General features: G+C 46.7%; 1 protein-coding gene across 1 annotated transcript in view; it reads left to right on the forward strand.

Moving 5' to 3' along the window:
* GK5 (glycerol kinase 5) overlaps positions 1-16,465 on the forward strand; it is an 89,970-nt gene that overhangs the window by 33,694 nt on the left and 39,811 nt on the right. Inside the window, exons 6-10 of the mRNA XM_067540818.1 lie at positions 1,276-1,351; positions 10,643-10,704; positions 10,783-10,856; positions 11,210-11,270; positions 12,673-12,799. Coding sequence (XP_067396919.1) covers positions 1,276-1,351; positions 10,643-10,704; positions 10,783-10,856; positions 11,210-11,270; positions 12,673-12,799 — 400 coding nt within the window. The remainder of the gene's footprint in view (positions 1-1,275; positions 1,352-10,642; positions 10,705-10,782; positions 10,857-11,209; positions 11,271-12,672; positions 12,800-16,465) is intronic.

The following is a 16,465-nucleotide window of genomic DNA, read 5'->3' on the forward strand; positions in this document are numbered from 1 at the left end:
TCCTATTAAGTTGGGGGCGCCATCCCTGTAAGGGGAAATACATTTGCACAATTACCTGAGAATTCTTCCCATCCATCGGACTTACCTGCGCTTGACTGCTGGAACTGATTGAACTGTGGCATCTCAAACAGGTCTTGGCTTGTAGCAATGCTGAAGTCCCACTACACCCTGACCCCAGGTTGCATGTACCACATCCTTCTCCTTTTCCTATACTACCACCTCTTCATCCTCACTGTTCAAGCCAGGGGCTTGTGAGTCTGGCTTCTTAGAGATATCCATGTTGGTCTGCAGGGTGGAAGAGGTGTCTCTGCCAAGTATGGCATGCAGCTCTTTGTAAAAGCAGCAGGTCTGCAGCTCTGAAGTGGATTGACTGTTGGCCTCCCTCTTCTGATATGCCTGATCCAGTTCCTTCGCTTTCACTCAGCGCTGCTGTTGGTCTGTCAAACTCCTCCTCCAGCACCCCCTGTGCAATTTACTTGTAAATGTTCACGTTTATACAGCTGGTCCTTAGCTGTTCTTGCACGGTCTATTCTCTCCACAGGTCCAGGAGATCCAGTATCTCTTGTCTACTCCAAGCCCGAGTGCATCTGGAGTATGCAGTTGGTGTGGCCAGTTGGCAAGTTGCACACAACAGTGGGAAGCTGTTAGGTGTGCTTGTCAAGCTGAAAAATCAGGAAAAGGCATTTAAAAAATTCTCAGGGCTTTAAGAAGCAAGGGGGCATTCTCGTCTCTGTGACCCCTGTGCAATGGAGTTCATAGTTATGACCAGAATGGGTGAGTGTCAGTCATTTTGGGATAGCTGCTGGAAGGCTGGTAGGGTCAACGTAAGTAAGGCAGTGTCTGCATTGACATTGTGTTAATCTCAGTACATCAACCATGACTCAGTGACACTCGGGGAATTCATCTTACTGTGTTGCTGTAACAGGGTATTTAAATTTGTCTCCCACTGATATAAGTTTAGACACATGCAAACTAGGTCAATACAAGGTGGCTTATGCCAACCCAACTTTATAGTGTAGACCAGGCAGCAGGGGTATATGGGTTGGTCTGCTGTGCTGCAGAGGAGAAATTGTACTGTGAAGTGCCTGTCAGTAGAACTTCCTGTGATTGATAGCAGTTTCTCACAAGAAATATTGTCAATTAGAAAATTGTTTTCTGGGGACATGCATATTATTGTCCCCCAATTAAATATTTGGAAAAAGGGAAGGGAGAGAGAGAATGTATCCCTTTCTTTACATCTACACTGAACACACTTTTTATGTTTTTTGATTTTAGGTACAACAAGCTGCCAAAGAAAATAACTGCTGCTTTGGAACAATTGACACGTGGCTGTTATATAAACTCACCAAAGGTGAGTTTGACAAGCACTGGTTAAACAAAACATTTCAAATCTGAGAAAAGATGTTGAATGCATCTCCCTAACATTTTTCCCTAGAGTCCAACTGCCACTTAGGTGTAATGGACTTGGGTCTACTCTTTAATAACTAAGGTTAAGATTCTGTCACAGGTATTTTTAGTAAAAGTCAGGGACAGGTTGTGGGCAATAAACAAAAATTCTTCTTCGAGTGTTTGCTCATGTCCCTTCCACTATAGGTGTGTGCACGCCTCCATGCATGGTTACCCAGAACTTCTTTCCCCTTAGCAGATCCTGTAGGGCCGGCTCCGGCACCCCCTGGAGCCCTGTGTCCATGCTGCAGTATTTGAGGTGCTGTCGGCCCTACACCCCCTCAGTTCCTTCTTTCCGCCCGTGACGGTTGCTGGAACTAGCTATGCTCACAGCAAGCAGACTTCCCCTTGTTGGACTTGTTTGTATTCTGAGTTTAATTTTAGTTAGTTAAGTAAGTTATTAAGTGTTGTTAAGTGTAGTCAGAGATAAGGCAGTCCCTGCTGGGACTTTGGGTGTCTGGGCTATGTCCCGGTTGCCGGGCTTCAAGCCATGTGCCTCGTGCAGGAAGGCCTTCCCGCTCAGTGACCCCACAGGCCTTAAGCGCCTGGGAGAAGCCCACAGAAAAGAGAAGTGTAAGATCTGCAGGGCTTTCAAACCGAGGACTCAAAAGGACCAAGAAATCCGGTTGAAAGCCCTGTCGATGGAGGCAGTGCTCCGCCCGGAGTCCGAGCCGACCCGCTCTGCCTTGGTACCAAGTGTGACTTCTGTGCAGAGCACACCATCGGCACCGCCCTCGACTCAGCACCATGCAACTTCATCGGTACCGAAGAAAAAGAAGCAGCACACGGAGCGCAGACATTCCCCTGTGCCGTCGGTACGGGCAGGGTCGAGTACGGAGATGCACCAGACTTAGCCTGTCGAGACTTCTCCGTTGCCTGCATCTCCAGTCAGGGAACCTTCTCCGAGTCCTGGGAGTGGGAGAGTGCCCCTGCCAACGCCATTGACACCGGAGGCTTTTCAAGTGGCAAGAGCCTTGTTGGCCTTGCCTTCACCACCTCCACCAAGGGAGAAGGAGCCGGTGTCACGGGGGAAACCCGCGTTGGGTCCTCCTGAATGGCGGAGGAGATCCCCGGTATGGGGAGGAAGATCTCCCACCAGATGGTCTCCGAGGGTAGAGCAGAGCTGCTCCCGTAGTAGTCGCTCCAGGTCGGGGTCGTTGAGTTGATCTGCACTGGCACGGGATGTGGTCTCCCTCTCGGTGCCGACGTGCAACCCAGGAGGTCTGCCAGGTGGCGCTCGGACAGCTCCCGTTCCAGCTCCCTGGCACCAAGGAGTTTGCCCGTACCTAGACAGCGCAGAACCCGGTCGTTGTCGGAGGACCCAGCACCGATGAGTTCACCCGCACTGAGGCGGCAGACCCGGCACTGCAGAGTTCTAGGTGCAGAACCCGGTCGCTGGAGTCTGGCTTGATACTGAAGAGTTCGGGATGGCACTGACCTTGGTCACCGAAGGCGTCCACAGAGCCGCAAGGCAAGCGGCAGCGGAAATCATCGGTACCGAGATGATGCTCTGGTACCTCTAGCTCTTCGGAGCGTGCTCTTGCTCATTGGCACCACTCGTGGCAATGGAGGGCAGTGCCCATTGTCCTCCAGGTCGGAGGCGTTGACAGGGTGGTCCCCGGCATGGAAGGATGCCTGGGACCGGGGATGAATATGGTACTGCCGGTCCAGGGCCTCTGACTCCAACAATGCCTCGGGGTCTCCCAGGGGGGACAGTTGTTGGGTGAGTCAATGCCCCTACAAAGTGTCAGAGCCTGTGGCGCAGTTAGCCCCAGGTTGGCCCCAGGGACAATGGCCTTATTGGGCCCCATGGGGTATCCAGGTGGGACCAGGGTCCCAATCCATTAAGTTGTCAGGGGTGCAGTCCGTGCCTGTAGCACAGGAGACAGCCCATCGGCACCACTCCTCAGACGAGGAGTCTGACCCCCAAGAGGGAACCTCAGTGGGTACAACCCTTCTCCAGGAGGCTGCACCTCTGCAGTCCTCCTCCTCCTCACCTAACAAGGCAGTCTCCCAGAACTAATCTGTTCCACTGGAGGATTTCAAGGCGCACCAGGAGCTGCTCAAGAGGGTGGCCTCCAACTTGGGGCTGGAGGTGGAGGAGCTAAAAGAGGCCACAGATAACCTCTTTAACGTGCTGGCGGCAGCTGCCCCAGTGCGAGTGGCCCGCCCAGTCCACGAAGGGGTCCTTAAAATTGTGAAGGCCCTGTGGCAAACCCCTTCCTCGGTCGCCCCGACGTCAAAGGCGGCCGAGAAGAAATATTACATCTTGGCTGAGGGGTTTGTGTATTTATTCACACACCCCGCCCCGGGAACCCTGGTGGTAGACGCGGCTAAACCTCGGGATAGGCAAGGCCAGCCAGGGTCAAATCCCAAGAACAAGGGCAATAAGAAGCTGGACTTGTTTGGGAGAAATATTTATTCCATGGCAAGCCTTCAGTTTAGGATTGCCAACCATCAGGCCCTCCTGGGCAGATATAATTTCAACCTTTGGGACTCCCTCAGGCAGTTCACTGAGGCCCTGCCCCAGGACCAGGCTGCAGACTTTAACACTATCATGGAGGAGGGAACCGCGGTAGCTAGAGTGGTGCTCCAGGCGTCCTGGGACACTGCTGACTTGGCGGGCAGAACCATAGTCTCTGCCATCTACATGTGAAGGTGCTCATGGCTGCCGCAGTCCTCGGGCCTGTGCCAGGAGGTGCAACAGTCTATCCAGGACCTCCCCCCGATGGTTCGGCCCTATTCTCAGACCAGACCAATGTGAAGTTGCACGGTCTGAAGAACTCCAAGGCCACGCTTTGCTCCCTGGGCCTTTACATGCCCCAGTTTTCTAGGCGTCAGTCACGGCCCCAGGCACAGAAGCAACCAAAGCCTCTGCCCAGGCCTTTCCAACCCTATAGGGATAGAAATCAGGGATTTAGAAGAAGAAATCAGCCCTCTAGCTCATCCTCCACTCCCCAGCAAGGGCCCCCCAGGAAATTGGGCAATCAAAGAAGACAATTTTGATGGTGCACCCGAGAGTGGCCCCCTGACTGCTCTCCTGGATCTGTCCTGCCCCTTCCTAAACAGGTTAAGGCCCTTCTATCCCGAATGGGCAAAAATCACTTCGGACCATTGGGTTCTTGGGATAGTCTCAGGGGGCTATGCCCTGCAGTTTACATCTACCCCTCCCCCCAACAACCCTACACCTCCATCCCTCTTCAGGGACCCCTCTCATGAGCAACACCTCTTACAGGAGGTGGACACCTTTCTCAGTCTGGGAGTAGTGGAAACGGTCCCTCAAGGCAGAAGGGAGAAAGGACTCTATTTGAGGTACTTCCTCATCCCCAAGGCGAAAGGGGGTCTGAGACCCATATTAGACCTGCATCGTCTAAACAAATATGTCAAACGACTCAGATTTCGCATGGTCTCCCTAGCTTCCATAATCCCTTCCCTGGATCCAGGAGACTGGTATACTGCCCTTGATCTCAACGACGCACACTTTCATGTGTCTATCCTTCCCAGCCACAGGCGATTTCTTTGTTTCATGGTGGCTGGCTCCCACTACCAGTTTACAGCCCTGCCCTTTGGCCTGTCTTCGGCTCCCAGGGTGTTTACAAAGTGCATGGCGGTAGTGGCCGCCCACCTGAGACGAAAAGGTGTGCAAATATTTCCTTACCTAAACGATTGGCTGATCAGAGGAAGGTCCAGGTCCCAAGTGCAGGACAGCGTGACCCTCACTTGCTCCATGTGCCACAGGCTGGGACACCTTATAAACAAACAGAAGTCCACATTAATCCCCGTGCAACGAATAGAGTTCGTTGGGGCTACCCTGGATGCTTCCCAGGTCAGAGCCTTCCTGCCTCAGCCACGTTTCGAGGTGATGGTCTCTATCGTCTCCCAGCTGCACCAACGCCCCAGGACAACAGCCAGGAGCTGCCTACAGCTGTTAGGCCACATGGTGGCCTGCACGTACGTAGTGAGATTAGTTCGCCTGAGGCTCAGATCACTTCAGACATAGTTGTCCTCGGTATATGTTCCGAGCAGACACCCATTGGACCAGGTGGTCACAGTTCCCTCGCCCGTCCTAGCCTCCCTAAACTGGTGGTGGACTCCCCGGGCAGTGATGAAGGGTGTTCTGTTCAGGGAACTGGTCCCATCGGTCACCCTAATCTCCGATGCTTCGGACGTAGGCTGGGGAGCCCACATAAGCGCCAACCTAGGCACTTGGGCTCTGGTTGGGGGAGGAGAGGTGCCTGCACATCAATGTGAAGGAGCTGAGGGCCATTTGCCTAGCGTGCAAGATGTTCCTTTGATTCCTGACAGGCAGAGTGATTCAGGTGCTGATGGACAACACCACAGCCATGTTTTACATAAACAGGCAGAGGGGAGCATGCTTCTCAGCCCTCTGCGAGGAAGCTATCTGTCTGTGGACCTTGCCGTGAGGCACGATTTTCAGCTGATGGCCTCTCACCTCCTGGGAGAACGACGAGGTGGATCGCCTTAGCAGGTCGTTTCTACCCCGCCATGACTGGTCGCTACACCCAGAGGTGGCAGCTATGATCTTCTGGAAGTGGGTCATTCCCCAACTGGACCTATTCACATCGGCTTGGAACACGAAGTGTCCGAGGTTCTGCTCGCTCTGGAGTTGCGAGACCAGGTCGATCTCTGACATGTTCCTCATGGACTGGATGGGGACCCTCATGTACGCGTTTCCGCCCATTCTGCTCCTGCCCAATGTCCTGCTGAAAATAAAGAGGAACAGAGCAGACGTTATTCTCATCACTAGAGCCTGGCTGAGACAGCACTGGTTTAGCATGCCGCAGGATCTTTCGATCGCCCCACCCGTGGAGCTCCCAAGGCGGCATGACCTTCTCTCCCAGGACCATGGTTGCAGGTTGCACCCGGACCTGGACTCCCTGCACCTCACAGCGTGGAGCTCTGTGGCTGACAGAGGGGGAGAGAGCCTGCTCAGTGCAGGTCCAGCAAGTCCTTCTCGGCAGCAGGAAGCCTTCTACACAGGTTGTGTATTGGGCTAAGTGGAGACGGTTTCCCTGTTGAGTGGAGTCCTGGGGTATTCTGCCCAGCCTCTCGCCTATACAGGTGATCCTGGAGTACCTGCTCCAGCTAAAGCTCCAGAGTCTGGCACTGGTCTCGTTGAAGGTTCACCTGGCGGCCATTTCGGCCTTCCATCAGCTGCTAGAGGGGCTCCCATCCCGTGTCAGTCAGGTTCCTCAAGGGGGTGGAGAGGCTTTATCCACAGTCCACGACCCGATGCCTCCCTGGGATCTCAACCTGATCCTCTTGAGACTCATGAGGCCCCCCTTTGAACCCATGGCTTCATGCCCTCTGCTCATGCTTTCATGGACGGTAGCCTTCCTGGTGGCCATTACCTCAGCTAGGAGGGTCTCTGAGATTAGGGCCTTGACCTCTGAGCCCTCTTATACAGTATTCTATAAGGACAAGGTTCAGTTGAGGCCGCATCCAGCCTTCCTGCCCAAGGTGGTTTCCCAATTTCATTGTAATCAAGATATTTTTCCCAAACCCCACGGTTTGGAGGAGGAGAGGAGATGGCATTTGCTGGACGTGAGACGAGCCCTGGCCTTCTACATCTAGCATACAAAGCCATTCCGGAGATTGATGCAGCGGTTGACCAGATGAAAGGCTCACCTGTCTCCACCCAGCGTATCTCCTCGTGGATTACATTATGCATCAAGTTCTGCTACGAGCAGGTGAGGGTACCGCTTCCGGGAATCATCACAGCATGCTCAACCAGAGCTCAAGCCTCATCTACAGCCTTCCTGGAGAGAGTGCCCCTGCAGGACATCTGCAAAACCGCCAGCTGGTCATTGATGCATACCTTCATGTCCCACTACGCCATCATCCAGCAGGTGAGAGAGGACGCGGGATTTGCCAGAGCGGTGCTGAGGACAGGTCACCGGTAACTCCAACCCACCTCCAAAGGTATTGCTTGTTAGTCACCTATAGTGGAATGGACATGAGCAAGCACTTGAAGAAGAAAACAAGGTTACTTACGACTAACTGATGTTCTTCGAGATGTGTTGCTCATGTCCGTTCCACAACCCACACCCCCTCCCCCCGTCCCTGCTGCCGGAGTTGGCAGAAAGAAGGGACTGAGGGGGCGTAGGGCCGGCAGCGCCTCATATACCACAGCATGTGTGCGGGTCTCCAGGCGCACCGGAGTGGGCTGTAGGGAATCTGTTAAGGGGAAAAGGTAACCGTGCACGGAGGCGTACACACACCTACAGTGGAATGGACATAAGCAACACATCTCGAAGAACATCAGTCACTGGTAAGTAACCTTGTCTTCATGGAAGCCCATAACTTGTCCCTGGGGAAGGGGGGAAAATAGAGCTGCCAGGGCTTGCAGCTGCTTCAGCCCCACTGCTCCTCCAGCCCCTGGGAGGCAAGGCAAACTATTTGCTGTGTTATACAAAACCCACACTATTTACTATCTGCTGTGGTGCGCAAAAACTCAGATGCCACAAGGTTACTCAGCACTCTGTTGGTCTCTGCTAATTGTAAAAAGCAGTCAGGCTGCTGAGGCTAGGCCTCAAACAGTGGTCAAGCAACTCACCAGTGGTAAGGCAACTTGGTCAAGCAACTCGGACCAAGCTAGGGCTCCAACACTGACCCAACCTGGGTTGCTGCTCTACCGGGCCGACCACCGGTCAGCTGTTGGGTAGTGGCCCCAGGGCTGACAGCTGCTCCAGCCCTGCCCCAGAAGTCTCAGAGGTTCCAGAAAGTTATGGAATCCACAACCTCCGTGAGCAAATCGTATCCATAATAATGACTTATGAATACTGAATGATGGCCTAGTTACTGGGATATTTGCTGTATGAATATATTGATTTAGCTCACTATGGAGCTGTCCCAAAAAACAGGCAGAAAAGAAAAGAAAAGAGTTGCTCAAGAGAGCCACCTCTCAGCAAACACTTTAGAGTTGTTAAGGGACAGTGCCAAAACTATTAGCTTTGTTGGCAGGAAAAGCCCCACAAATAGAAAGGAACAAAACTGTAACCAGGGTTTGAAATGGGATACCCTGTCAAGAAAAGCAGACAATAGTTGTTCAGGGAAACCAGTCTGAGACATTAGATCGAACAGGCAGTGTCTGAAGATATTAGGCTTGTCTAGGATGCCATCAGAGGATAGTAAGACTTAGATAAGATAGACATGCTTGTACACTTTTTCATTTTAAAATACTTTTTATCTGAAACCTTTCTTTGTACTGCTCATGTAAACAATACTTTTGTTTTAAGAAGGCTGTGTGACTGGTCACTGGTCGCTGATTCCCTAAGGGAAGAAGTGCAGGTGCCTGAGCTCCGTCAGATCTGCAGGGTAAAAATGGTGGAAACACAGGGCACTGTAGCTCAAGGGCCAGTCTAAGAATAAGATAATTGCAAAATTCCATCCCAGGTTAGGTGAGGGCGTGAGGCTTGAAACCTGAGGGCATCCAGAGAGACCACAAAAGGGAGGGAAGTGCAGCTAGCCTTTCATAACCCACTAACCTTGAACCCAAGTCCACAGAAGCAGCCATGCTTCAACTCTCCACTTGGCAGCCTGCTGACCCAGGACTCAAAGCCCAGCCCAATTTGAGGTCCCAGTTGGTGGAGTCCCAGAGCAGGCAATTGGTCTACTGGCCTTACTTAAGCCAACAATAGGAACAGGAAGGTGTCCAAACAACTGGGATCATCCATCCTGCTCTGGACTGTGTGCCTTGTGCTTCCTACTGCTCTCCTATCTTGACTTACAGCGTCCTGACTTGGCTTGGCTCCTGACCTCTGACTTTTGTGGTTCTGATCTCTGGTTTGTCTCCTGCCTCTGACCCAGCCTGATTCTGGTTAATGACCTGTGGTCCTGATCTCCAGTTTGTTTCCTGCTTCTGATGTTCTGGTATCCTGACCCAGCAGACTCTCAATTCCTGACTGTGGACTACAGCTGTGACCACTAGATCTAGTTGCCCGTGACCCAGTCTTAACATAGTCCTATAATCATGACATATGGTAATGGATGGAATATGTAGGATTGGGCATTTGACTGGTCCAAAAATACCTGGTCAATTGACTGGTTAATATTGTCAAATAATGTCAAAAACAGTCAAATATTTTAAAGCACTAATTTATTAGAAAAGTAACAAAAACGAGGAGCACTTTATGGTCTCTATTAAGCTAAGTCTTAGACTAAGTTACAAAAAATGAGTTAATTAACTCAGCTATTTTAATTCAGAAAAAGATGAAATACAATTAAATGACGTTCTAAATTATGAAAGAATAATTATTACTACTTTTTTAGCAATGTTAGGTTGACATTTAAATGTGAACATTACTCAAGACTGAACAGTAACAAAAGAAGATAAAAATGAAATTAAACAAATAAACACATAGTCATTAAACTTTTTTTTTTTTAAATGAATTTGTTTTATCGGCAGCAAGCCAACTCTCCAAGCAGATTTATGGTTGTGCATCTATTCTCTTTGTGTTGGGTAGGATGTTTAATGACTATGAATCCTCATCTTCCAATGCCTTCTGAGTTCATTTCTGTAGGTTTGTCTAGTCAGGTTAGGTTGGAAATGCTTTGGGGTAGGGACCATGGTTTTAACTGCCATGCACATTGATGGCCTGGCATAAAATTATATGTATATGCACATACATAAGATCTAGAAGATTTTGTTCTAGTTTGATCTAGAAGATTCCAGCCAATCAAGATGGTCAGCTTTCAGTTATATCATCTTTTTCCCAGTTGGTGGCATTAGCATGTATTAAAGTGAGTGATCAAGACATTTAGATAGGCTTGCTAACAGATGACCCCATGATGCAATCAAAAAGGTAAGCTACCACCTGTCTCAGGATATTTTTGCTGGAATATTTGACAATATTTGACTTTTGTCAAATAATAGGAAGTCAATTCACATTATCTGCCTGGTCAATTAACTGGCTTGCCAAGCCTAGGAATATGTCATTGCATTTCTGGGCAACTGCATGCAGATAAAATAAAGTCATTATCTGGACACTTCAGAAGAGAGAGATAGAATCCCTCTCTTTACAGTGTGGTGGAATTAAAATGTCTTTGGGCATGCTGGCTAGTGAATTTGGGCTGAATAGAGGCACTCAAGCTCTTTACAATACATATATTTACTTCAAATTACTCTCTCGGAATATTTAGGCATTTAAAACCTTATTTGTTCCTTTGTTCATAGGTTCTGTGTACGCTACAGATTATTCAAATGCCAGTTCAACAGGGATTTTTGAACCCTTTCAGGTACGAATCTTTTAAGATAACGTTGTAGATGGTTCTTTGAGATTTGGCTAACTCTTTTAATTCTTTGTGTTATTTCAGATGTGCTGGAGTTCTGTTTTGAGCAAATTATTTTCAATACCGACATCTATATATCCTCCAGTGGAGGACACGAAGTACGTATGCAGTCAGAATCTGAAACAAGAATGTAACATCTAATAGCTAAATTAATTATTGTTGGAAAAAGATAACAAAAATCTGCAGACATTTAAAAAGTAATATATTAAGTGAAGCAAAAAATAATTTAAATTGTAAATATGTGTAGTTGTACATTTTTGTCTGATTCATAGATCCAAATTGGTATTTTATCCCAGAAAAATGTTAAAATAATAGCTTCCATGATTTCCATGAAATATATATACTAGTAACATTGAATTATGTGTATGTTGAGGACTTATTTTAAATTTTAATTTTTAATGTCTCAAAATTGTTAATTCAGTGCAGTGACTTTTTTAACATTTATTTTAAGTCACAGCTTTGGTTCAGTTGATGCTGAAATATTTGGAGTGCCTATTCCAATAGTGGCCTTGGTGAGTGAAAATCTTTAATGTTTTTTTTTGTACCTGAGTGATTATTGAATTAGTGAACTTTTTTTGTAACTATACTCTTTTGTCTATGTCTGTCTTTATAATTATTAGTTTATTGTGGTTTGTGACCTGTGCTTTCTGAGATTTATAACTGTAGAATTGGTTGTGTAACTTCGCTTCAAAATCTTTGCTTTCAGTTAGAACAAAGAAAAAGTTTCTCACCTTTTTGGTAGTGAAGCAAGCCAAAAAGAGAGGGAAGATATCCTTGTGGTTAGGCATTGAACTAGGTTTTAAGAAATCAGGGTGGTATTCTAGGCCAGTTACTTAGGGCCTGATCCTGCAATGAGTTCTACCTAGCATGACTCCACATGAGTGCAAGGTCTGTGCTAATGGATCCCCTTGCAGCACTGGGACTTTAATTTATCTGTGCCTTAGTTTCTCATACGTAAAATAGGGATAATATTTCACTATCTCCATAGGATTGGTGAAATCTATTACTGTTTGAGAGAGAACAAACATTATGGAAAACCTATATGTAAATAAAATATGAGCTGAATGTAAAAATGACCTCCAACAAGTGCTCCATTGATCTCAATGGAATGTAAACTCTGAAGTCAGTTTAAATTATTTTCCTTCTAAAAATAATTTGCTTATCCATCATTGTTGGAGACAGTTGTGGATATAATTGGAGCATTGAGGTTGGCAACTGGAGGTTGTTGGGGTCAGAGAAATAGGAATTAAAGACCCCCAAAACTGCAGCTTTCTCCCCACCCACAAAAGGGAACACAAACCACCACCTCTACCTTCCGGGATTCTACAAATGGGGGACTGTATAAAATAAATTGAAGAGCACTAAGATTTTAATTAAATTTAATATTAAAATAACTGAGGAGATAATGTACTGTGTGTTGTTCATCTTCATATTTAATTCATTGTGAAAACTTCCATTTTTGAACATTTACTTGAAGCTGTTGCAGAGTTTTCAGCTTGCTAAAGAATTTAAGTCCAGTAGACTGCTTAGTAAATGGAGCATTGGTTTTGGTGGAATCATCTTTTATATAATTTCAATTTAAAAGAGAGAACAAAAGTCTGAGAGAGAAACAAATTGAGGCAGAAAGCAGTATTTCAAAAACTAGATGAGTGGTTGCGGTGGCATAAAATAATTGCAAGTTGTCTAGCGTAGTCTGAAATTCAGAGATTTCTCCACTTTATTAAAAACGTATAATTAAAAAGTTTTGTAACCAAGCCTAGCAACCCTTATTGGGCTGATCTTATTTTCCCAGTAGGGAAAGGGAGATGGGCATTCTAAAGTATGAAATATACATTTTGAGAGACGGGGAGAAATCTTGTGCTTCAGAATGTCATTGTCAGCAGTGTTACACGCTTTCTTATGTTTGCATTGTAGGTAGCTGACCAGCAGTCAGCCATGTTTGGAGAATGCTGCTTTCATGCAGGAGATGTTAAACTGACCATGGGAACAGGTACCTTTTGGGATGTTAACACTGGGAACCAACTTCATGTGTCTAGGGCAGGTAATCTTTGTCATTTAAAAATATTTTATGGTTTTTTACCTGTTCTTTAAAGGTGACTGCAAAAGGGATAAAAATAGATCATGTCCCCTTTTTGCTGCTTTTGGATGTATAAAGAAGGAATTAAAGTAATTTTCTTCTTCCAGTAGTGTTCCTATGGGTGTTCCACTCTAGGTGCACTTGGGCTCCTGTGTCTTCAATGGGAGATTGCTCATAGCAGTGTTCACTCAGCCCGCATATGCATGTAACCTCATGCCTCATGCTGTTGCTATATAGCACTGCACGGGCTAACTTTTCTCAGCTCCCCAGCTTGAAGTTGAGCCTTAGCTAGTTGTCTGAGTTGAGTTTTGCCTCAACTGTGTTCTCTTAGTTTTGTAGCTAATGTATTATAGTAGTTAGTTCTTAGTAATAGTTGTATTAGTTGATTTTTATTTAAATAAACGGACAAAAAGATTTATAAAGAGAGAGAGCAAGCGAACATGCTTTTTAGATATTTCCTTCCCCGTCGCCCTGGGTGGTTTTACCCTTTCCGAGAGTATGCCCGGTTCTTCCAGAGTCAAGCATTGCTTGTTGAGCTCAATAGACGAGACTTATTTTTACCACCATAGCCTTTCCTAAGAATGCTCCTATCATTGAAATATGTAAAGCTGCAACTTGGGCTTCTGTGTATACATTCATTGAACACCATACAGTAATTTGCAGTTCTGCTTCTGATACTGTGTTTAGCTCAGCTGTACTTTCTTTATATTGGACTAGACTCCAAAGCCCCCTCCTTAAAGGGGAGCTGCTTAGGAGTCACCTAGAGTGGACCACCCCCAGGGACACTATTTGAAGAAAAAGAAATAGTTACTCACCCTGTGCAGTAATTGTGGTTCTTCAAGATGTGTCCCCCTATGGGTGCTCCACTGCCCCCCTATGGGTGCTCCACTGCCCACCTTCCTTCCCTTCTGCTTCAGAGTTCCCTATCATGGGTCTTCATGGTAGAGAAGGAATTGAGGACATTTAGCCCCGCAGTACTATATAGCAACAACATGGGCCACGAGGCTGAGTAACATGCATACATAGTCTGAATGGACAATGCTATGAGATGTCTCCAAGTGAAGACACAGGAGGCGCAAGTGCACCTAGAGTGGAGCACCCATAAGGGGACACATCTCGAAAGACCACATTTACTTCACAGGGTGAGTAACTATTTATTCAATACAGAAGCTGTGAGGAGTTTTAGTTTAAAAAAATCAGATCTTGTCTACCATGAAAGACACTCTGGGCATCTGATGAGCTAGTAAATTTGATATCATTGATACTAAGGAAATGACATTTGAGCTAGGCTTTTCAAAGACATCTAACTTCCATTGAATTTTAGTTGAATTTCAATAGAAGTATCAAAGGGTGTTTACCTCACACATGCCATGAAAGGGTGAATATGGGCCTGAGAGGCCAGTTAACCTGCCTGCTTGCACCTGGAGAGTAGGCCAAGACTAATTAGAAATGAAGTCTCTCTTGGGAAGAACAGGACTTTTTTCTGTAAAAAACTGACTGAGCCTAGCTGGTGAAAAGAAACCTGGAGGAGAGGAGTTCCCTCTCTCTGAGAAGCAGCCTGAAGGATGACTGAGAAGGAAAAAAGGGAGAAGATCTGACAGGCTTCTCCAGAGATGAGCTGGAGGCCAAACTGGAGCTTCACTGAACAAGGGGCTAGCCCTTGGATACTGGAGTGGATTGAGGCACAGAAGGAAAATAACCTAAGCAGCAGAAACATGCATGCTACAAAGTGGCTGCCAACTGAGCTCCACCGAGCTGCAGGTTTGTTTTTTGTATGCATTACTTTAGGATTTTGGTAAAGGACTCTGTGGCCCCAGAAACGGCAGGACTCTGTAAAGTAGTCTGATCGGTAGGCTAGGACTCTGCTACAGCCAGCATGGGCCAAAGGACAGTGGGGGAAACTGAGGCCCAGCTACTGAAACATAACTGGCCACAAGGGGTTGTGTTAGGTCTGCAACTTGCCACAGTTGGTTTGCACCTAACTTTTTTGGGGTTCTTTGAAAATTCCAGATTAATCATGATGGGATGTTATTTAGAATCAAACTTTAAAGAAGAAAGCACAGGTTCTGACTGGCATAGAGGGGGACAGGAGAGGTAAAGTTGGTCTGTTTATGCAGTCACTTCTGCTTCCGATACTGCTTCCAATCTCCCAGGAAACAGTTCAAGTGGATGGAATGGAATATAGAGTGCAGATGTAGAAATAACTTTACAGGAATGTGCAGGAATAATCTACATGATTAATGGTTTATATATATTATAAAACAAGTATCTGAAGATAGAGTAAATACTTGAATGTGTGAGATCTTAAGATAATTTTTTGGAATCAGTTGGCTAAAGAAATCAGATCCTTCACCCTTCTGTATGAGAATGAATATTGCACCATACTGTTTTAAACTTGCTTCATGTATTAATCCTGTTGCATCAAAGGAAATATGCAGTGATTTGTTATACCACCTTAGAACAAAGGTCCCCAAATTTTTGAAACTTCCCTTCAACCTAACAAATGTTTTGCAGTCCCATTGCCGAACATCACTAACACTAACCACAGAGAGGTAAAGTTAACCATAACCCCAGTTCCTAAAAGCAAAATAATAAAGTCCAAAATTGTAACTACCTTCACATTTCAGTTATAGATGTGTCAATCTTGCTTCCAAAAGAAACTGAATTGGGGGAATACAGGTTTAAGATATTGTTGATCAATGATGATTGAGCATGCTTAATTTTTATTGTCACCACCAAAGAGAAACCTGATTAGCAGAGACAGAGATGAAAATGAGACTGCTGAAGTTTCTGAACTAATGCTTGTTGTGACGTTCCGTCTGCAATTGAGACTGGTATATTGCTGTGTCACCGCAATCCCCCACTCCTGAAGCGCGTCTCACTCTGCTTTGCTGTGTAAACCTCCACTCCTGGGCAGCTCACGCACAGCCACCAGCAAGCAAGTTGTCGTCCCATCCCCGCAACTCAGTAAGTGAGTGCCTCTAGTCGGCCGCTCATGGGATTATGCAATGGTATAACCCCCCGGCCAATATCCCCGGTCCCAAATGCAATCCTAGGAACAGCCATCTTACAGAGTTCAATGCTGCCCACTGGACTCTGCAAGCTCTGCAAGCTGTTCGTCAATTTATCAAAGAAATTGATATGCACCAGCTCTGTCACTTTAGATGAAGTCTCTACACCCACCCAAACCACACACACTGCTTTAGAGAAAACAAACAAATAAGTTTATTAAGTACAGAAAGATTTTAAGTGATTATAAACCAGAAGAAAGCAGGTCAGATTTAATCAAAAGTAAACAAAGGCAAATCGCATTCTAAACTAAGCTTAACAGTTTCAGAGGTCTTAGTCTTAGATGATTCTCACCACAGGCTGGTTGGTCGGCCTCCAACCATGCTCTCCCCTATGATCAATGTTTCAGTTGCTTGATGTTGTTCATAGTTGGCTTATGAGAGAGAGAGCGAGCGCAAAATGTTCCCCCTTATCAACATTTGCTGCCCTAGGGGCCTCAGCCCCTACCCCCTTTCAGTGTCAGGTGACCAACAATATTCCTGGGTGGTCTTCTCCACATCCTGAGTCAATGAGCATTGTCTTATCAGGTGCTTGGGTTTAGTCCATTGTTCCTGGAAGAGC

This window comes from Emydura macquarii, unplaced genomic scaffold (genome assembly GCF_026122565.2).
Source record: "Emydura macquarii macquarii isolate MOO-44397 ecotype Brisbane River unplaced genomic scaffold, CSIRO-AGI_Emac_v2 contig_18, whole genome shotgun sequence".
NCBI lineage: Eukaryota > Metazoa > Chordata > Testudines > Chelidae > Emydura > Emydura macquarii.